Source organism: Colletotrichum spaethianum, assembly GCF_022836535.1.
Source record: "Colletotrichum spaethianum MAFF 239500 DNA, contig17, whole genome shotgun sequence".
Lineage (NCBI taxonomy): Eukaryota > Fungi > Ascomycota > Sordariomycetes > Glomerellales > Glomerellaceae > Colletotrichum > Colletotrichum spaethianum.
The window spans coordinates 1,066,148-1,087,594 of record NW_026054787.1 but is presented as its reverse complement, the minus strand read 5'-3'; the positions used below and the strand labels follow the sequence as shown (position 1 = coordinate 1,087,594).

Here is a 21,447-nt window from a genome sequence, read left to right as displayed (position 1 = left end):
ACCAGCGCGTTCAAAGCAAGATGTCTTCCTGCTGACGGGGGTAGGGAGGATGACTGTTCGTCCCTTTCCTCTTTTTAAAATTGACAAGACCCCCAGTCTCAGAGCTGTGTCCAATCTTCAGTAGAGAAGGCGAGCTCCATGGAGGGCGGATGGTAGTCTGGTTCATATAACCTGCCTCCCTATATTTTAGTCATCTAGCGTCACACAAGACCTGGAGCTGGTGCCCAGGGTATCAGATGGTATCCTGAAGAGACAGATACGTCCAAGTCCACGGGAATTTTGCAGCACGTGGGCGAGTACGCGGCGGCGTGCTTCTATGAGACAGATTACTCCTTCATTGCGGGAGCCAGACGGCGACTATGCGAGGTGAACCCAATATGTTGAACCCCTTGCGCTGTGCTTACGGCCCGGCCAATCTAGATCTTGTGGTTGGCACTGTCAATACTGCGAAGCGAGGCGGTCGCATAAGCAGAGCAAAGATTTGTGGCTTGCTTGAAAAACGTGCATGGCGTAAGGAAAAGAAAGATTAAGACTGGGTACGGGTAGCCAATCGACCGGCAGCATTATCAGTCGTTCCGATCAGACTCTGTCCAAGAAGACATTAGAGGCTTGGGGGCGTTTACCCCCTCGGGAGACACCTCGACAGAGGCTTGGTTTCATTTCGGGCGTCTACCAATCGGGGCAGGAGATAGCAGGCTCTAAAGAAGGACCCCACGACCGCAGAAGGGAGCCATGGTGATAGTGAGTGTTCGGTACCGGCGGCGCGACCCAATGCGTTTTTCGTGGCTCTGGTTGGTGGGGTTGAATTTGCGTCGTCTTCGACCCTTGAATTGCCACGCGGGAAGTGATTTTGGCGACCCCTTAATCCTGGAGAGAACCGCAGGAAAATTCAGATGATCCGAAGGTCTAGACTTTCGCTTGAATCAATATGTACATTGACTCTCCCGTTCTACCCGTTTTGGCCAAGTGAGGTCAGGTTTCCTGACATCCAGTGATTTTGCAGAAGTTCTCCAAGACTTATCAAGAGACCTTAGGCGAGATATATTTGTGACCTTGTGCGATGGGGCAGCAAAGACCAGGAACACGGTAACTACTTGAACGCCACTACGCTAGCGGCAGTTGTGCAATCAAGTGGAGCAGCTGCAAGATCTAGACACCTGCACTGGCTACATTAGCCGTCTTCGCCCTGACGAGGAAAAGTTGCAGTCGAAGAAGAGATGGCGCATGGCACGTCCTGTAGATTGCACGAGGTAGCTATTATGACCAGATGCGCTTATAACAGGTGTCTTTTCGCCCACTTTCCCTTAGGAGAAGGAGGTTCGTTAGCAGTCTTGGGCGCAAACCACTTGGCAGATGATGTTGGCTCTGTCCAAGCAAAGCGAGTTTCAGGGAACCCATGAACCAGTAGACCAGATAATCGTTCTCTCGCTGGCTATTCGCCCACGTCGGGAAGAAAAAGGGCAGGTGGAAAAGCTCAATGACACCTTGCCAACACGGCTTTAGTGCGGGTTGAGAGGCGCTTAAACCAACGCGGACAACTCCCTACGCTGGTCGCATGTCAGAGTCTGATTGGTCGGGAGTAAAAGTGCAAGGGGACCGTGATCCTGGAGGGAACAATTTGGGTGTGTGGATGTGTTTTGGGTTGGGCTAGATGCGTGCTGCGTGCGTGGCATCCGGGTTACAGTGCAAAAAAGGGATAAGAAGACTGGACGTAATGGAAAATTCAGACAATGCGCATCATGGGGAAACCCCATGATTCATCTAGTTCATCTCATTAGCAAAGAGCTTCGCTGCGTCATGATGGAGCCAGTCAGCAGCCCTCGGTCACTGGGCCGGCACCTACCTAGTAGCCCCCTCCGACCGGTAAGCCGGCGCTAACCCCACAATCCTGCGCGGTCTTTGTATTCGACGCTGTCGGTATCACTTCGGGGTGATCGTCGCATCGGGCTGGTCAGGCGACACTGTCACGGCTCGGAGCATCCTGTCAGTGAACACTTCATTGGCAAAAGTTGCAGCAAACTCTCTTCGAATTATGGGGGTTTTGCTTTGATATTGGTGACAGTGCTACGTTGCAGAAACCGAGTCGATGGAGGAAAGTGACCTTGGTGGCAGCACCCGATCGACAGCCTGAAAAATGAGGGTTCGTGAAACAAAGACAAACGATTGCCCGCAAAGCGGACCAGACATAGAAAGAACGTGGTTGTTTGTGATTTGTGGCAGCTTGTCTGCTACTTGTAAACTGCCGGCAGACAATATACAGTATAAACTTGATGTGAATACTTGCTCTTATCTAATGCTGAGTTCGTTTTCTGTTCCTGTCCAATAGTATAGCGGATATTCAAACCATCCCTCTCGTATCTTCATACTCTCCTTCAGATTCGAATTTCCACGTCTCATTCTATGGCATTCTATGAAGCATTTGGATCTAAAATGCCTTTCAAAGCAGTTGGAAACAGCCACAAATTTGAATAGTGCCTGGTGAAAAGTCTACAACGTTTGACAAGAATGGTAACTTGACTCTCCGTGCCAGCAGCCGGTCAATTATTTACCCAGTATGCTTCTGTTTCGTCGACCGATCCTCCCAAGTATTCAAGGTGATGGAACATGACAACTCATGAGATATTGAGAAATCAAACAATCCTCTCATTTTCCAGCCCATAACACCCTTGATATGGATATGCCTGGTTCAATGTATGATTAAGCTTATTCTTTTGACGCGAATTTCCTAACAGACTTTGACTAGCGAGTTACAGATGCAGTCACTGAGTGCGAGGAGATACTTAGATGACTGAGCAAAAGCAATTTTTGGCCCTCTTTTACTGACCTGGAGGCTAAAATTCTTGAAACTGCCTATGATTGATATGGTCCGGAACGCCGAGTGAGCCTAACTGCAGTGTCCGAGTATGATTTCTGGTACTGCATTTCACAAAACTGAACCATGATATCGAGAACGCGCAGCTTGCTTAATGATTCAACGGGACCATCATGCGACTTCGAATACTTCTAAATGAAGTCAAGTTTGGTCACAAAATAGAAGTCTCTTGCCCTGCTTCTATAAAGAGACTCGGACTCAAGCTAACTTGGGTAAAATGGGACAGTCAAGCGTGCTACTGAATATGCCAAGATTGTACACCAACATTGACTGCTTTTCTTGCACCAACGGGCGGTAAGTATGACTCCGCCACGGGTCCTTCCTCATCAAAGATTTGGCCCGGAGCTGGAACAAGTCAACTCAGAGTCGAGACCTATCTCAGCCACAGCTCATCGGTATTGAGGAACTTGTGCAAAGTCTTGTCCGAGTCATGTCACTGTATCCCTGAGAATTTCTGCAACTTTGCGACAAACAAAAGGCCAGACGATCAAGATCCTTACACGCAGTCCATCAGCAATTCACCATGCAAGCTTCTGGTTTGGCCCCTAGGAAGGGACCCACTCAATTTGCAACTCTTGCAGACTTTGTAAACAGAGTAGAGGAATTTCATAGCTTGGTAAAAGGCCTTGGTCTAATGGTCGGCAGCCTATGAGAAAGCCAGAAGTATCAATTCGCCTAGATTCATGTCCTCCGTGATTGAGAAATCAGCAACTTTATAATGACCCTGACAGACTGCTCCCTATTAACACCCCTGAAAATTAGAGGAAGATTCCGTGCCTCAATGACGGGCGATGGACTCCTCAGACGTGTTGGTCACTGGTGCAACATTGTTATTGACTGTCTTTCCAGTCTCGGATGTAGGGGAGGTGCTGTGCGTATAGTCTTCTTCCTGATCACTTCCATTCTCAGGATGTGCAAGCTTTGCTGCCCTGATGTTTCATGTTTTAGTAGTGCACCTTACTCGGATGAAGAGCTGACTTACTCCTTGCGCTTGATGTAAATATTTAGAACATGAGTTGCAGCAATCAGTGCTACGGCACAGCCTAGGCAGAACGAGAAACCTTTTGGGTAGCTCGGAGATTCGACAGTTGGAAAGGTCAACAAAGGCGTCCATGCCGTTGATGACTGGGCAATGATGGTAATCATGACCAAGGTAAATGAACGCTGCTCGGGAGAGTCTCGGAGAATCGTATTGACCCAGCCGTGTAACACACTCGAGAGCGCGTTAGACCAATACATGGTTGAGAATGCGAACCACTTGCCACCCTCCGGAATATCCCAGACCACGAGCATGATTAGACCCGTTACGTTCCAGAGCGAAGAGAATGTGATAGCCCACGCCGGTCCCAGCACGAGGTCGGACAAGAAGCATGCCACGATGTTGTACAGAATACCCAAAGCCGGCGCAATGGTTCCCATCTCGTTGATCTGCGCTGGGCTATAGCGGCCCAAGCTTTTGATCCACAGGAGAAAGCTACCCGTGCTCTTATGGATACCGGCGTTCCAGAAGAGCACATCAACAAGCACGACGGTCCAGAACTGCGGGCTGAGGAATATCTGCTTGAGATGTCCAAGCTTAAACTTTCCGCGCGTGACGTGACCACCGCGCTCGAGGCGAGCTTTGGCGATCTTGAGGTCGTGGTCATTGAGGATCCAGCGGTTCGGCTGCTCGACGGTGCCGGGGAGGAGGAAATAGCCAAGGATGCCGACGGGGATGGTGATGATGGCACAAATAATGTACATCCAGCGCCAACCAGACATCCCGTTGACACCTTCAAGGCGGTGTGAGGCACCTGCTGCGATCAGGCCTGCTGTGAGAGTTCCGAGATTGAGACCAGTGTAGAAGATGCCGCCTCTACGTGCAATTTCGTGACCTCGGTACCAAGAGCCTGGAGTTAAGTTAGGACGAGAAAGTTTCCACGCGCAGAGCCTGCAGAGAATTGAAGACAAATTGTGCTCACCAAAGACGTAGTGCATAGCCGGAAAGAAGGCAGCCTGAGACAGCCCGTCAGCAAAAGATTCAACTGCAGAAATCAGCAGTGGAACATAGCATACCTCGAAGAAGCCGACCAGGAAGCGGTACGCTGCCAACTCTGCGAAAGAATGGGCGCGGTATTGCAACAGTGTGAAGAGACCCCAAAGAATATCCATAGCAGGAATCGTCCAGTACATAGGAATGTACGTAAACAGGAACATGAAAGGGATCATGCCGACCACAGCACCGACAGTATACATAGTCTGAAGTTCGACAAGCTCGTTGCCTTCGAAACCCAGCTCTTCCTTCATGCCTCCGACATAGGCGTTGTCTGTTCTGGTCAGGATCATTGATCTTCAATGGATGGGGTGGATGCAGGAGAATTAGACCTACTCAAGTTTGCCTGATCTGTGGTAGAAGATTAGTTTATGCTTTGTAGTCCTCGAAAGGTTGGGTGGCCGATATCATACCAATATACTTGACCCAATAGGCCAGGACAGCGTAGGGAACCACGATGAGGTCCAATTTGATGATGAACTTCCGCTCCTCGGGGGTATCATCGTCGGAATACCATTGGATTTTCCACCACTTCTTCCTAGGGACCGTGTTATCAGCCATCTTTGGTCCGCCGCAGGCAAGCTGTGCAGCTTGCGAGTCTTCAATGTCTTGCCGAAAGAAATTTCCAGGCGTATCCTGCAAGACTTTGAAATGGAGTGACTGAGCCTTCCAAATCTCTTCCAGATGCTCGGGAAGGGTCCAAGTGATATCTGCACGAGTTTTGCCTGCCGTCAGCCGTGAACCCCTGCACGTTAGAAAATCCTCCCACATTATCGATTGCGCCAGAGCATCGCGGGCTTGTGCCATGCGAATCATTCATATGCCAAGCCAGTAAATGTGGGAAGAGTCCCGCTCGCTGGGCAAAACCGGATGTCGGGATTCCCCCGACATCGCTAGAACGAGCATCATCCGCGGAGAGATCATATGAACAGAGTTGTCAGTGACAAGCTTCAATGTGCATGACCCTGCCGGGAGTTGACCGATATCCCGCGCGTTCAAGTTACATTAGCTGCGAGTTTCGTCCAAAAAGGCGGTGCGGGTGGGGTATGTGGCTGCATGACAGGCATGGCTCGGTGTTGATGAGATAGGCTCAACGGGGTTGACGCGTTGGTTTTGCAGACAGAGACATTCTTGAAGACGGAGACAAGCCTAGAATTCGATTTTTGGAGGGTTCTTAGTGGTGCTTGCGGAGCATCCACTGCACGATGTTGGGGTTATCGCCTGAGAAGACTTGGAGGTGGCAATGGCGTGCTCCAAGGTCTTGATGGTGTTAGCCGTACTAGTGTACTATTGACTCGTATAATGGGCTAACCTCACTTCCTTCGACTTACTCACATTAGTGAGCTTTGTTCAGACACTGCAACCGCATTGAGAGAAAAATATGGAAAGAAACCAGGGAAAGAAAAGGAGAGGAAATGTACAGTGAAGTAGATAAGGATAAGATGCGGGAGATGAAGTGGTTTTCTGTTGGCCTCCAGTCCTTTGGGTTATCAGCATATCCCTGACCCATGTCGAAGATCCGCACACCACCGGCTCTGGGGAAGTTGTGACTATGGGGTCACCCAGCTTTCCTTTCACAGCTGAAAACGGGGATTACACGTGTAATCAGTTGGAGACATTGCGCGTGCTGTGTTGTAAGCAGCCCAAAATATACCCTGCTCAAATCGTCGCGATCACAAAAGTTGGCTATGCCATTTGGCTACTCGATCGACAGCGAAATTGTGTCAGGACCCTTATGTGCGGGGTATGCCAATGGCAAGTGTTGGTCGACTCTGCTGGAAAGTACTTGCCCAATCAAATGCACGAAGGAGTTTTGAATAGACAAGGAATTTGGCGTAAGCCACAGGCTTACTACAGATATCTAGCATAGCTGTAATTCAACAGAGAAAAAAGAAGAAAAGACACAGACGGAAACAATCAGCGTTAAATTACGGCGCAGCGATATTAAATGCCTTATCAGGCATTATTTCAACTATCTAGCGCTTGCTTAGAGCTGTTGACGTCGGTGATACAATAGCCGAGATATCACTTGCACCCCTCCAGTTGAGATGGTTGATGTGTGTACGCAATGGCATAGGCACCTCATCACTTGACGCACCCAAAAGTCAGTCACCTAAAAGTCAGTCACGCCATCCGTCTACCGACTGATTAAGCCCGACTAAGTTCCCACTCGCCTGTTTGAACTGCGGCATGGTTTCGAAGCTTCGGGAGATGGACTAGCAGGAGCGACTTAACGGTGCCTAAGTTATAATCCATATGAACGGACATAAGGCCTCCCAGAGGAAGACGGTCAGTCTCTAAAGAATAACTGACTGTTGATTTCTTTGATTTCCTACTTGAATTCGGGTGAACTTCAGAAGAATACTTAGGACGATGAAGTTAACATTAACGTCATAATAACCCAGTTCATAGCTTTCAGACTCTCATGTTTGGTAGAACATGAGGAGCCGAGCGTTTTGAGGTATGATTAGAGTTCAGAGTTCAGTCAAGGCGGAGGCGGAGGATGCCTATGCCTGAGGGCCAGACTGCGTCCCGTGAGCGACCTTAACCTTGGGGCCCGGCATTGCGATGTTCGGCAGCGAAGTAGGGTGACAAGTGACACGTCGAAGCTTCAATTTTGATGGATTCAATTGAGCGGACTCTTCCTGGTCCTCGCCTACACACCTGTCAGCATCCTGAACTCCAGCATTATCCTGCCTCGAGGGTTCGTATGCACGTGACTTTGAAAGTGGTCAGATCCGTCCGTCTCAGCCATGCGCCCGATATCAATTGTAGGCGACCGTATTCATTTTGACGAGCAGGCTGGTGCAAATGGCGTTCTTTTTGAGATTTGGTAAAACTACCGTAGGCATGATGAGGTTACTCGTTTTGGCTATAGCACGAAAACACAGTGGCAGCGGAAACTCACAGTTGTCTCACTGTTAAGAAATTGAGTCACTACTGTGAGTCAAAATTACCAAAGGGGCTGTTACAATGATCGCAATTGCTACCGGTGCTCCGATTCCGCCAATTTGCCGTTATACATATAGACTTTTAGCAGCAGACTGCTTCCATCTACTACACGAAGGCTGGATATGTCCGGGACACCCGGGCGACTCCGTGCAGGCCGATAGATAATGAGCGGCCTCGCGTTTCATCCCTGTTACCGGGGGTAGCCCACCGAATGCCGATGGGCCTTGTCGTTGTGGCATCCTCTTCTACTCCCAAAACTGAAGGTCCTGAATTCTTTGTTGGATTGAAATACTCAGGCGCCGAATTCGATTGAGTGACTCCGCCCTCGCCGGAATCAGGGTCCGTTGGCACCCGGTAGGATATATCCATCCAATCTTTTTTTTTCTTTCGTATCTGGACTTCCAGTAGTTAACTGCGCATCTCTAATGCCTATTTTCATGCAACTGTGATCGCAGCGAAAGGGCATTCATCTTCCCCTATCTCCGGCTGGATCGGATCCAATGGTTGCCGGATTCGTCCTAATTCTTCGGAGTGCAAGGCCACGGCTGAATCTCGCGTTAAGGTACAGCTTGCGGATGTGGATCAATGTTTCGTGGGATCCTGCACATCACGTCTGAGCTTTGAACCTTGTATACCGGAGTAGATGTGCGTAAATATAGTTAAGCTGATGATGGCAGGTAGCTATTACCTTACCAATTCCCACTCTTTGAATCCTCATGCTCAAGAAAAAAGTACCTGTGCCACGTACTCGCTTTCTTAGGTTCGAGAATTCCTTCACTACCTATACCTACAAACTACCCATACGTGCAACACCAAAGCACACTAAAACACACCATGAAAGATATTTTAATTGTAACTTAAGCAAAGTAAAAAATAGATCATTTAGCAATTAAAGTTGATTAGTCTAAAAGTATAGTCTAAAGGTACTGATTTTCTCTAGTGCTCTTGCACTTGACGCTTACATTAAAATTAAATCTCAACGAAAATAGTTTTTGATATGTTTTGCGTTGTACGTATGAGTGGGTTGTAGCACCTGCTTATGTGGGTGAGCTTAAACCGAATCCCAAATAACAGGGTGCCTAGCCCGGGTATGTATCCGATGTTCGCCTAGACTACCTCATTTTTCTGGGTAAGGCTGCCATGTTGCCTGCTTCAACAAAAGCATAGGACAGGGACTATCTTCCACCTGCTTGCGCCTTGGATAGAAAAGTCGGCCTTTTCCAACCGAAGGCAAATGGGATGTACACATAACCCTCCTTTGTGATGCTCTGGTCAACATCAACCTCATACCGGACAACTCCAGTTGTTCGGCCGAGGCAACTTCAATCCGTACTCTGGCCGCGTGCACTTGTGAAAACGCCGACGGTGTTGCCTCTTCCATGCCCTCTCAAACAAGGGTTGTTTCTTGCGGGGGCATGCTACGTTGACTTGTTGCAAGGCCATCCCGCCTGCCCATATGGTGGGGGTACCCGCCTAGCAGATGGTCCATGCAGACTCTCTGCACATCGTGGAAGCCATAGCTCCCTCGTTTAGCCCCTTGACCGAAACGCGAACTCTTCCGTCTGTGTCATGACTGGTCCATTTGTCGTCCCAATACCACTGGAGACACACACATGTCGCTTCAGTGTGGTTTCACGTCGTATACTACGATTCATTACCGGCCATTTTGGCTACGCAGTTCAGTTGGGGGATTCCGACAACTGCAAATGGAGTGATGCAACTTCGTAACGTATAAAAAGAACAAGGTACTTCTTACGCATGTATGGCATCTGCTATTGCGATTTATTGTGTTAAAATGGATTTCTTAACGATAAATACTTTGTACCTGGGCGGCACCCTTCTATTCGTCGCACTGGCTGCGGTATGCATTTGCTAGGCACATACACTCGAATATTGATTGGGCTAACAAGGCGCGATACAGTACATTTATGCCGGTGTCACGAATCCGCTGTCTAATATCCCAGGGCCGTGGTATACACGATTTACGACACTTCCGTCGACTTTCAAAGTCATCATTGCGCATCATCCCGACTGGATTCACGAGCTGCACGCGAAATATGGCCCGGTGGTGCGATACAGCCCACATGAGGTCGACATTTCTGACCCGGCAACATGCCAACGCATACATAGCGTTAAGACCGGCTTCCTCAAGTCTCCCTTCTACTCCCTCTTGATCACCGACTCCTCGAGTGTCTTTAACGAGATACGTCCGGAGATCCATCGAAAGTACAAGCGCCTACTGTCTAATCCCATGTCAGAGACTGGCCTGAAGACATTTCTACCCCGCATCGATGGTAAAGTACGCTTTGCAATCGACCGCATCCGCGATGAGAACAAGGTCCGCGGAGCAGCCGATATCGCCAAGTGGTTCATGTTTCTCTCCTTTGACGTCATTGGCGACTTGGCTTTCGGCGAGTCTTTCGGAAATCTGGAAAACGGCGAGGTGCGTTATCTTGGTTCCTAGGAGCTATGGGGTGGTGGACTAATTGCCTTTGTTTGGTTTAGAGGAATCGTTCTGTCGATGACTTCGTCAGCTTGGGCTTCGTCGGTGGCCTTCGGTCTATGTTTCCCACAATCTCTTGGCTCTCACTCTATCTGCCAATCCCCGTCTTCAAGGATGCTACTGCTATTCAATATCGAACTTTTGACTACGCTCAGGGCGCGCTGGATCGTCATGCTAAGCGCGTGGAAGAGACCGGCTCCGACCCCCACCCGACTGTATTCTCAAAACTCTACAACGCTGGAGAGGAAGAAACGTGGACACCGATCGAGATCCGTGACAACGCCCAGGTTTTCATCGTTGGAGGCAGTGATACCACGGCCAATTCCATGATTTACCTTGTGTGGGCTGTTTGCAGTATTCCCGAAATCAAGGCCAAGTTGTTGAAGGAACTTGACACACTTCCAGATGACTACAGCTATGACGAGCTGAAGGAGTTGACTTACGTGAATTGGATCGTCAACGAGACTTTGCGGCTCTACACAGCTCTACCCTGTGGACTCCCTCGTCTGGTCCCGCCCGGCGGTGCTGAGCTTGCCGGACAGTTCATCCCCGGCGGCTTCACGGTCACGACGCAAGCCTACAGTCTGCACCGCGACGAGCATGCTTTCCCAGACCCGTACCGCTTCAATCCCGAGAGGTGGGAGCATACTACACAGGAGATGAAAGATTGTACCATGCCATTTGGAGGAGGCGCCCGAAGTAGGTTTTTTCCCATGTTCCCTACATCATTTTGGCCCGATTCATCGCTAACTTCCCACAAAGCCTGCTTAGGCCGACACTTGGCGCGAATTGAGCTTCGCCTGATCACTGCGAGATTCTTCAAAGCATTTCCGAATGCCACAGTGTCTAATTTAGAGGGAATGTGTAACAAAGATATGGAACCAGCGTTGCACTTCCTGATGGTCCCTAGTGGGCATCGCTGTCTGATCAAACTGAATAAGTGATATTCCAGAGTAGCCTTTACCTAGAGTCAATAAGTGGACACCCACAAAAACGGGCCAAGTAGTGTGTGTTTACTCTAGTAGAGTTACCAGTTGCCCAAGTCGGCATGGGTATTTCTCAATTTGCGAGGTATTAGAGGTAAGCCAGACCAAAGGCTAAAGGGTAACAAAAAAGACGTAAAGATTCTCAGAGTTTGATTTTAGGCGTTGATTTGTAATTTATGCTGTTAGATTTTATAAATGTAGCAATCTCAATTGCAATACACTTGTTCTATAAGTGATGTCTTCGTAGCTAAACATTTGCGGGTATTTTTGGTAGATATGGACTAGATGTAAACTCATCCATGGGTGGTATGGGTAAACTCATACTACCCATAGGTTGGTCCCATATCAAATACCCATCCCTATTACTTCCCTTCCTACCCATGGGCTATCCATACCCGCCCATGGTTCTAATGGGTACATGCCCATTTGAGTAACCATGAGTATTTCCAAGCCTACCTTTACCGCAGTCTCTGTAACGCGAACAGTCGATCTGCATAGCGACGAGAGACTATAGTCAAGAGATCTTATTTTGTGGGTTATCACTCAAGTGAAGAACAAATGAATGAAAATCGATTCGAATCTCATCCAGGTTCCACATGTGTTAGGGTCCTCGAAAGGATGTGAGCTTTCTCAAGTCCCACACCATCAAACTTAGCCACCTTTGATTATCACATAAGAGGTTTCAAAAGATAAATACCGATTGTTTCGAAAAGACTCGATGTCACCACCAGAATCACATTGGTCAAAATAAGGTTTAAGGTCGAATCTCGCGGATTTCAGAAACATTTTTCAATATATATTGGCCAATGCTTAGCTCTGTAAGTGATTCAAGGTTGGTGTAGCTGGTTATGTTCAAGTAGAGAGATAACTAGACTGGGGAAGAGATTAAATCACAAAGCTCGCTGTACCGCGTTTAGGGGACGTTCGTCCAATGCCATATAGAATTTTGGAATACATATGTCAGTATTCTGTGAGAAGTAGCACGCTCCTATAGCTATACGAGATGTGAGCAAAGTAAAGTAGGATATCACAACTGGGAAAGATGTTACCTTTGCAGCTATCACGCTGTACTTGTCGGCAAATCTTTGACTCTTCATATGCCTTGCAAGATGTTTCGGATCTACGAAAGAAATTTGGAGGATTTCGTCGCCCCTGTCTTGTCTTAATAACTTCCTGAAAAACTTGCTCGCCTCTTGATCGCGGTGCCAGTACCATTTGTCATCTACGTCCTTCCGAAACACTCTCCCTTCCTCAGAGTCATTTGATCCCCTGAATACGAAAAGCTCCTCATCAAAGATTGCGCTTGGCGATATGAGCATCTTATCTCGGTGTTCTGCGCTGATTTCTCTGGCTATGGCGAGGTGATGTTTCGAAGGGTGACCAGAGGGGTGATGGCTGGACCATTCGGGAGACGGAAAAACTTGGGTTGTGTATTTCGACATGTTAACAAGGGAGCTTATGACTGAGGCTAGTGTCGACATCCAAAAGCCTTCAGGGTAATCCTTGATGAGGTGGATGAAGAGATTCGCAAACATATCGAGATTAATTCCAGATTTGCGATAAGCTGGGTTTATGACCGTCAAGCCAGAATGAAGCAGTGGCTTCTTCAGTCCTGTAATAGGCAACCAAATGGTGGAGAGGAAAGCAACTGGTTCACCCTTGTCCCGTGTTATGACGATGAGCTTGTCATCTAGAGCGCGAGGAGATGTTTTGTCGAAAACCTGATACTTGGGGAGAGGGCTTAGGCATAAAGTGCCCAATTTACACAGAGAATCTTGTAGAGTTGCCTTCTCATCTTGACCCAAGGTAAGACCTGGACAATTCAAAATTTCTATGTTGTAAGTTCGATGCATCACGACATTGATGAGGAAATTTGCTTGACAAGTTGCCCGAGTTCTGTTTGAGGCCGACCTGCGAGCATTTTATCATTAAGAAATTGGTGGCTTAGAATTCATTTGTAAGCAACATGAAATTGGAGGCCAGAATGTGCTTACTTAAATTTTTCTATTGGTTACAATACCTACTAACCGAAAAGAAAGAAATGGAAGTATAACAAATGAATACGGCATAACGTAATCATTAAGCGAGGCAGACAACTTGAACGTGTTCTTATCGTGTCCTAAGGTCTTCCTGTTCTGGATCTTGTTGCATGGACTCTTGAACTGATTGTAGTTGATAGTCGGATAGACAAAAACGGTCCATATGTCAGGCGCCCAGAGGAGGGGGGGGGCACCGGCACATAGTCAAGGGATTATAAAGGGATTCTAGCCAGGCGGCCAACGCAGACTTCGACAACAAAGGTTAGTCATTGAGACCAACGTTAGAGAAAGGCAGTAGCACAACGCCGCGGAATTAGTATTATAGCCAGGGGAACTAGGCTCGGTCAAAGGGGGGGGACCTAGGGGGCATATAAGGAGCAGCTACAGCAGACCTAGGGGAAAAGGCAAATTAGAATAACAGTCAACACCCACCCCTACCTGTGCCCATCGCCGACCTCGTTACTCTGTACGACTCCAGCCTCTGACACCATACTGGTGTCTCGCAGTTTTAGACTAGAAAAGAAAAACCCCTAATGGAACTGCATAAGGCTGACTGAAGGTGCAGTACAAAAACAGCCTAACCAATAGCTAGCCGCTTTCGCACATACATTATGAGTCTTGTTGGTTTGTTTTTCCGTTGGTGATTATTTCGGGTTCTGTGTGTCGTCCCCCGTTTTAACACCCTTGTTATGGCAGCCCTTTTCCTCAGCGACTCTGAGAGGGCTGCCAGAAGGGATGTGGGACCTATCTCCTGCCCCATTATCAAAACTTCATCTTCCTTTTCAGGCATCATCTATTGTACTTATTCGTGGGTGGACCATGAATGATGGTGGTTCCAGCGGGTCGCAAAACTTCCATTTTGAATTTCCTGGCTTGCCTCTTTACGAACTAATTTCACTCTTGTAACGTAAAACACGTTTCCCTAGGCACGTTGCAATTTCGTATTTGCAAAGAGTGGTAAAATGGAGTCAGTTTGTCTAGATGTAGGTTTGGTAGAGAATCACGTGGACAGAAGATAAACATCCAATATATATAGAGCAGTCCAAGGTGTGCCAAACACAACCAAATACCCATTCGACATTACCCTTTCCTTATATTCACACCATAACTCCTTAAATTTCCAAAGAAGATCACAACAAGAAAATGCTCTTTTCCACCATCTTGTCTGCGGCCTTTGTGGCCGCCGCTGTCCCCATGATTGACCGCTCGGAGGCCCATGAAGTCGAGATCACTAATGCCTTCGCCCGGACGTTGACTAACTACACGCTCATCTATGAGTTCGACATTATCGACAATAAAGAGGGCGAGCTAGCTCACTGCAACGGCGAGTGTTATGATCTTCACGCTCTTTGGCTTCATCTGATGACATTAATAGTTATTTTTGAAGGGATGACGTGAACCGTGTCTATCTACAACACCCTGCTCTGTCCCATTTTACAATGCGACTATTATTTTCCCAAACAATGCTTCTGGTATCTCTTATTGGGTTGCATTTATTGGTATTCAGGGCCGGCTGACCCATTTCGTTGCTACGGTGCAGACAGGCACCCCTAAGTACATGTGTGACCACTCAGGAGCCGAAGATGTTCTCAGCACTTATGTCACCCAGCCAGGATACAAAATCGCTACTGTTGCGGCTTGAAGGTTTAAAATAGAATATAATTCAAAGACTGCTAGTAGCTATTCTCTTAAGTAGCAGGTGGTTATAAATTCCCAGATGGAGGGAAATACGGAGATCGGTTCTGCGACTTAACTGTGCGACTTGCGAGAGCAAAAGCCTCCCCAACATGAGTACGACATCCTCCATTTCGAACTTACAATGATATTTTATATGGTTCTTGTCTTGAAAACTCATAAACATAAGCTGACCCTGTTATCCGATGCTGCACGCGAGGTATTTCAACACAACCATCCAGTGCGGTCGCGTACAGCGAACCTGGCAGTAGATACAAAGAAACCATGAGCAACGATGCACCATATCTCCTACTTGTTCATGTAGGGGGTTTATGGCGGATTGCATGACTCATGAACTTAGTTTGGGGATACAATGCTAGTCGTGCCGGGATATTGATGAGCAGGAAGCCAGGTGCCTGAAGTCATGGAGCGCGAAACCGCAATCCGCGGACAGCGATCTCAGTTCCTATCAATAACTGACCACAGCACGGCTTCTTGGTATGTTGATATGGAAAGGACTCACTAACACAAAAGCTGTATTTTCCTCTATTACGGACTTGGATAGATAGGCGCGATCGGATTCTTCCATCGACACTTATTTAACAATAACGAGTCTATTTGTACCTTTCTGCACCACCAGTCTCCAATTAGTCGAAGTGGGTGTGTTGTTTCCCTGGAGGAATTATTCCCGCAAGAAACCCTCCACATGTGTTCCGCAATCTTTGAGAAGAGTCACATGAGACATGCTCCGTCAATTAGGATAATCAGTCACATTGGATTTCATGGAGTTTTTTTTGGAGTTGCATCATGAAAAGTCACAAAACGGTCCAATATTTCCTGCTTTTAATGTTTCCTGCTTTTCAACGCTACCACTGGAAAGATTGTCAGATAGAGTCAACCCTTCTCTGTCTTCACTGTTGAGAGTTATATGGCCATCATGGTGTTTCCTTTGGTGTAATCTTTCACCATGCATTCTCTGGACATTTCTTCAATTTCATTATCCTTTCTTGCTTTCATTTGTTCCCTCGTGCTTTCAAGAATGTGATCAGCCTTGCTTTCCCATGGTATTGATTTATATGTTCTCGGACTTTATTTTATGTCCACCCATTCATTAACTTCTAACTTGAAGTCCCACCTCGACAGGATGGTTTTTTATTACAGTAATTAGTAGTCTGATTTCTCAGGCATCGCTCTTCTGTTGACTGTGACCACAAAGCTGATATGATGTCTAGGTGTTGTGCAATGCTATAAAGCCGTTGACGGACTGGATCTACCAGCTCAAAGAATTACCTGACCCAGTCTAACATAACATTGTTCTGGCCTGGACGTAATGCCTTCGATGGGTCCGTAGGTTGAGATCTCTTGAGGGCACGGCAGCAACTCGAAGTTCCAGATGATCATGGTTACTAGAAGCTTCAGCTCTAGGTACGCCAACTTGCGTCCAAAGCAGCCCCTTGTGCCTAATCCGAACGGGATCGTCGGCCCGGCAGTACCATTGTAAGCTTCTTCCCCAGTCTCCTGATCAGACACCAGCCACCGTTCTGGCCGAAACGCTTCCATGTCGCCCACAGGCCACGAACGGATGCCCCGTTCTTTGGCCGCCAACTGGGACGTCTCACCACGCAGCTTCTCGTCGATTTCAATTGGAGGCGACGTGAAGCTGGGGCCGACATTAGGCATGAGTACTATTGTACCCTCTGGAATGTGGTGCCCAAGAACCACCGTATCTTGGGTGCATTGCCGATCAATAACTGGGGCAGTGTGAGCCAGCCGCAAGATCTCTTCAATGACGGCGTCAAGGTAGGGGATTTTGGCCTTGCTGATTTCATTATGCGAGGGGGCACGTTTTTCAGCAAGCGCATCGGCGTGTGCGGCCCGCAGGTGTTGGCGAAGCTTATTCTGCGCGCGTTGGCAATCGGCCAGATACTTTACACCCCAGCAAAGGGTAGTGCTGGTGGTGTCGTGGCCAGCCACGATAAAGCCGAGAAGCTTGGACCGTCAGTTTAGTGGTTGGATAAGAGAACTAACTGGTGGAGGAACTTACTTCATCTTTCATGACTGGTGACCAATAGACCGGGTCGCGGCCTTCCTTTTTGGCAAATTTGCGCTCCCGCTGAATGATCAGCTCGACGGCAGATTTGACCCAGGATTCGTTCTCCTCGTCCGCATCTTTGTGAAGTTTTTCAATGGCATGGGCAGTTTGCTCTCTGACAAACTCAGCTCGCATGTTCTTGAGCTTCCTTTGCCGTGGCTGGAGGCCTTTCCACCACCACGTAAGTTTCATGAAACCCGAGTTCGCGACATCTTGGATGACCTCATCGGCCGCCAAAATAGCTTCGATAGACTCGTGAGGCTGGACAACAGCAAACTCTACAGTACCAGCAAGACCAACACGGTCGTGAGCCGGCTGCTCTTCTGTCGATCGGAGCAGTTTGAGTTGCGGAGTCAATGCCCGATGAAGGCAGCTGTCACCGAATCCGAAATCCAAAACCGCATCCAGTGCGGTGAAATAGATGTCTTTTTCTGCCGAGAAGGGTCTTCCATCTGCGATACGCGCCTTCGCTTTCCACAATTCCACAAGATGGACTGCGCTCGTGTAAATGTTGGGTGCCGCAACGCCATTCAGGAACACTGGTGTCATCAAATCTTGCAACAGTCGTCGGTGGCCCTTCCATTCTGGCCCTGTTTTGAGGTTGATTTGAAAGTGTGGGATTTCGCCACCCAAAAGATCGATCGAAAAATCGGACCGGTCGAACTCTTTCCGGCGCATGAGGATGTCTTGTGCTTCACGAAAGTCGGTGACAACCACTGAGGGTTTCCCAAAGGGCGTTACAAAGAGCTGAAAGATGGGGCTGGAATAGCGATGACCTTGAGCCGCCATCCAGCGCATAGGGCTGCCGTTGCAGTTTTTGACCATAGCTGGAATATCGCCAAATACAGATGCAAGTGCTGATGGATTGTACGGAATTCCTGGAATGGGGTTCGGGAGGAGGTATCGATAGAGAGCGTATAGTGCAATGGCGGTGGCTGCGGCCACAATGCCGAACAGGCGATGCGTCGCATCCAGCTTCTCAAAGATGCCCAATTTGAGCATCCCTGGCTCGGTGACCTCGAGGGTAGTCATCTTGAATGCAGTGGCCGAAACAGGTGGCCTTCGTGAGCTGTTGTTGTTGTTGTTGTTGTTGTCTCTTGGACACCTCTATCCAGTAATCAACCACATTCGCCTTTCATGGCTTATTATAATGAAGGGGCGTCTGTCAAATGAAGTCTAGTCGGCCATCCGCGGATGCCCGCCGGACTCCAAAGGTCCGTGCCGCGCTGCGTGTTGCGTACCGCAAATCCCGGCCTCGGGGACATACTCGCCATTTCGCATCTTTCGGGAACCGAACTGCAACTGCTAGGATATGCACTGAGTTATTAATTCAGTCTAAGTTGGCTCGTATCTTGGCATCATAGGGTTGAGACCTACTCCGCTCTCCTTTTTTCGGTCTTTTGTTCATAGTCGTTCATAAGCTTTGTGTTTGACGGTATACTTGGTTCTAGTAACTGTGCTATGTCATGTGTAGTGGACCCTGCTTGAAACAGTACAAAAAAACCTTAAATAAGGAGTTGAAGCGACCTGCCTGCCAACCCGAGCCGCTTTAAGGGAAACCTGGGATTAAATAGAGAAACCAACTGACACAGCTCAAAACCGAGCGGCAGCACCAGACAGTCAGTCACATCACATTGTATCCAGCTTCATAGCAAAAAGGCTGTGAATCATCATAAGAAGTCGAATAATGCTAGTTCAAGTACACAAATATGATAAGGGTTTATGAGAATTCTTACAAGATACCAAGACGTGGAGCTGTGATGGGTCAGGTTAATTTTCAGGATCATATTGGCATCTCCAAATCACCTTGCATTTCTGGAGAACATGGCCTTGACGGATTGTCGACGGGCGTAGCCCAGAGTAGCAAGACCGTAATACTTGAATAGGACCAATACCTAGCCTTACAGTCTTTCTCAACCATCACTGGCCCATGGTTTCTGAAGCACCCTAAGCAAACGTCCTGAGAAATAACCTGGCTACAAACTCATTATAGTGCTGTTCTTGATTTAAACCCATTTTTTGAAGACCCAATGTCAACGAGCGCAAGGTTCAGAAGTGGGCGCATCGGTTATTGCCAACCGAGACACTGAGCATCACATGATCAACACTTTGAATACAAATAGAGATAACTTGCTATGCTCCCCTCCTGTATGATTTCGGTTTGACCTGATATTTTGTTTGACCATCCAGGGCGTGAAAACTCTCATCGCCTCCAAAATCGACAAGACTTTCATCTCAGCAAAAATTGCTGATAGTCTGGAAAGGTTACCAGCGAGCTTGACAGGATAGGCTTCCTAGGTCATCTATGGCATATTTTCACAGTCAGAACTTATAACCCATTAATCAAAGTAAAAGGTCAAACTGGTCGTCAAGCCTGCTCATGCTATTGTAACGGCGAGCGTAAAGCTTCCTTTTGCGATGTGAATGGCCTTCAGATCTTTGCAGAGTGTTTGTTGGGGCTGTATTACGGAGGTAAATAATATCGCATGCGTGAGGTCTTCCTTGAGATGAGTTCTAAAGGTTTCCGCCGCTTTTGGCAAAGGTCCGCCGGCTTTTCGTGAATCGAGTCTTCCGGAAGTTAGGATAGTTTCTAATACCTGTATATACTTTAGTGTCTCACCGAGCGTCGTTATTTCGATACAAACTGATATCATTCTTTGCCCAGTGGGTGCTCTGGATTGCGGGAGACGGACTTCGGGCCAGCCGTTCATCACGGTGCCGTGCTGCCCCGCCATCGGATGCAAAAGCCCCACCACCCCGCCGTGTTACCCCTGGCGGCAGAATGACCTGAGCGAAACCCTATGACTTCATGCTCAACCATCAGCCATACTTAACCACTTGTACCTCTAGCCTTGCTGTTCCACACCGCCATTCCCGACCCCTCATTCATCTCACCATTGTATCAATTGACATCCCATTTTATCCCCAAACACATCAATACTTGTCACCATGGCTGACACCCCGAGCGCAAAGCGTCAAAGGTCCTCCAAGGACGTTCCCTATGAGCTCATCTATTGGCCCGGCCTTCCCGGACGAGGCGAGCATATTCGGCTTCTCCTCGAGGAGGCGGGTGCTGAATACATCGACACCGCGCACATCGAAGACGGCATCAAGACCGTGCTGGCCCAGATCGACGACAAGAATCTTGGCGACGAGCTCAACCCGCCGCCGCTAGCACCGCCGATCCTGAAGCACGGTGATCTTCTCATCAGTCAGACACCAAACATCCTACTGTACCTCGGTCCTCGATTGGGTCTGGCACCCAAGATTACCGAAGATGATGACGGTATCTACCGCGTTAATGCGCTGGCGCTGACGGCCCTGGATGGATTGAGCAATGAGGCCCACGACACACACCACCCTATCGCGACGGGGTTATACTATGAGGACCAGAAGGAGGAGAGCAAGCGCCGGGCGAAGGATTACATCGCAAATCGACTACCCAAATTCTTCGGCTACTTTGAGCGGGTTTTGAAGAGCAAGGCCAGTGGCGAGGGACCTTGGCTCTATGGAGAGTCATTGACGTACGCAGACTTAGTGGTATTCCAGGTGAGTCGTACCATAAGATTGGTTATGGTGCCACCCGATGTTGATTTTTGTTGCAGTGCATCGACGGCGTCAAGTTTGCCTTCCCCCATGCTCTCCAGCGCCTTGAGGGAAGCGGCAATTACAAGGCTCTCTTCGAGCTCTACGACGCGGTCAAGGAGCGTCCCAAGATCAAAGACTACCTCGCCAGCGATCGTAGACAGAAGTACTCTGAGGGAATCTACCGCCATTACCCTGAGTTGGACGAGGAGTAAAGAAAGGCATGGAAAAATCGTCATGAGGTTACCTTCGCATTCAATCACAACAAGTTGTAGTTGAGATTGACACTGTTGGAGGGAAAAGTTTGGGAAACAGATCAGTGCGTCCAAAACTTACACCTGTATCTTAGTGATAATTGAAGATTACTGAGGCCATTCAGAAATCTCTTGCCCGTGCCACACTGTCGTATTTCTGGATACCCTCCGGTATTCTGTGCTGTCCCGTTCTGTGCCATTCTGGTCGTCTCTAGCCATTGTTTTGATTTTATGTCCCCGTTGTCGACCATTAGAAGTAACTTCTGGACGAATCTTACCCCAGATAACCGCTGCATATGTATCAACTTGCTATATCGTGGACAGACAGAGTAACAAAATGGCCCGACTTGCATAGAAAACCTGCAGACCTTGGACCTGTGGATTTATCAAGTCAAGCCAGACCAACGCGGCTTTTCTGATTTAGAAGAATTATGTCTCTAGTTTCCCCGTCTCTCGTT

At 48.3% G+C, this 21,447-nt stretch overlaps 5 protein-coding genes across 5 annotated transcripts; 3 read left to right on the top strand and 2 right to left on the bottom strand.

Annotated features, from left to right (window-relative positions):
- Positions 1–3,850: 3,850 nt before the first annotated feature.
- On the bottom strand, positions 3,851–5,465 carry ColSpa_07090 (putative transporter SEO1; the record flags this gene model as incomplete). The annotated part of the gene is made up of 4 exons (XM_049273302.1): positions 3,851–4,761; positions 4,834–4,867; positions 4,928–5,178; positions 5,318–5,465. The coding sequence occupies 4 exons, from the start codon at positions 5,463–5,465 to the stop codon at positions 3,851–3,853; spliced, it is 1,344 nt and encodes a 447-aa protein (XP_049129259.1).
- Positions 5,466–9,651: 4,186 nt separating this feature from the next.
- On the top strand, positions 9,652–11,152 carry ColSpa_07089 (cytochrome P450 monooxygenase azaI; the record flags this gene model as incomplete). Its single annotated transcript, XM_049273301.1, has 4 exons — positions 9,652–9,717; positions 9,778–10,299; positions 10,362–10,996; positions 11,131–11,152. The coding sequence occupies 4 exons, from the start codon at positions 9,652–9,654 to the stop codon at positions 11,150–11,152; spliced, it is 1,245 nt and encodes a 414-aa protein (XP_049129258.1).
- A 3,375-nt stretch (positions 11,153–14,527) lies between these two features.
- Positions 14,528–14,782, top strand: ColSpa_07088 (uncharacterized protein; the record flags this gene model as incomplete). Its single annotated transcript, XM_049273300.1, has 1 exon — positions 14,528–14,782. One exon carries the CDS (start codon positions 14,528–14,530, stop codon positions 14,780–14,782), a length of 255 nt encoding a protein of 84 aa, XP_049129257.1.
- A 1,554-nt stretch (positions 14,783–16,336) lies between these two features.
- Positions 16,337–18,182, bottom strand: ColSpa_07087 (cytochrome P450 monooxygenase TRI13; the record flags this gene model as incomplete). The annotated part of the gene is made up of 2 exons (XM_049273299.1): positions 16,337–17,047; positions 17,103–18,182. 2 exons carry the CDS (start codon positions 18,180–18,182, stop codon positions 16,337–16,339), a joined length of 1,791 nt encoding a protein of 596 aa, XP_049129256.1.
- A 1,917-nt stretch (positions 18,183–20,099) lies between these two features.
- On the top strand, positions 20,100–20,950 carry ColSpa_07086 (glutathione S-transferase; the record flags this gene model as incomplete). The annotated part of the gene is made up of 2 exons (XM_049273298.1): positions 20,100–20,699; positions 20,756–20,950. 2 exons carry the CDS (start codon positions 20,100–20,102, stop codon positions 20,948–20,950), a joined length of 795 nt encoding a protein of 264 aa, XP_049129255.1.
- Positions 20,951–21,447: the final 497 nt, after the last annotated feature.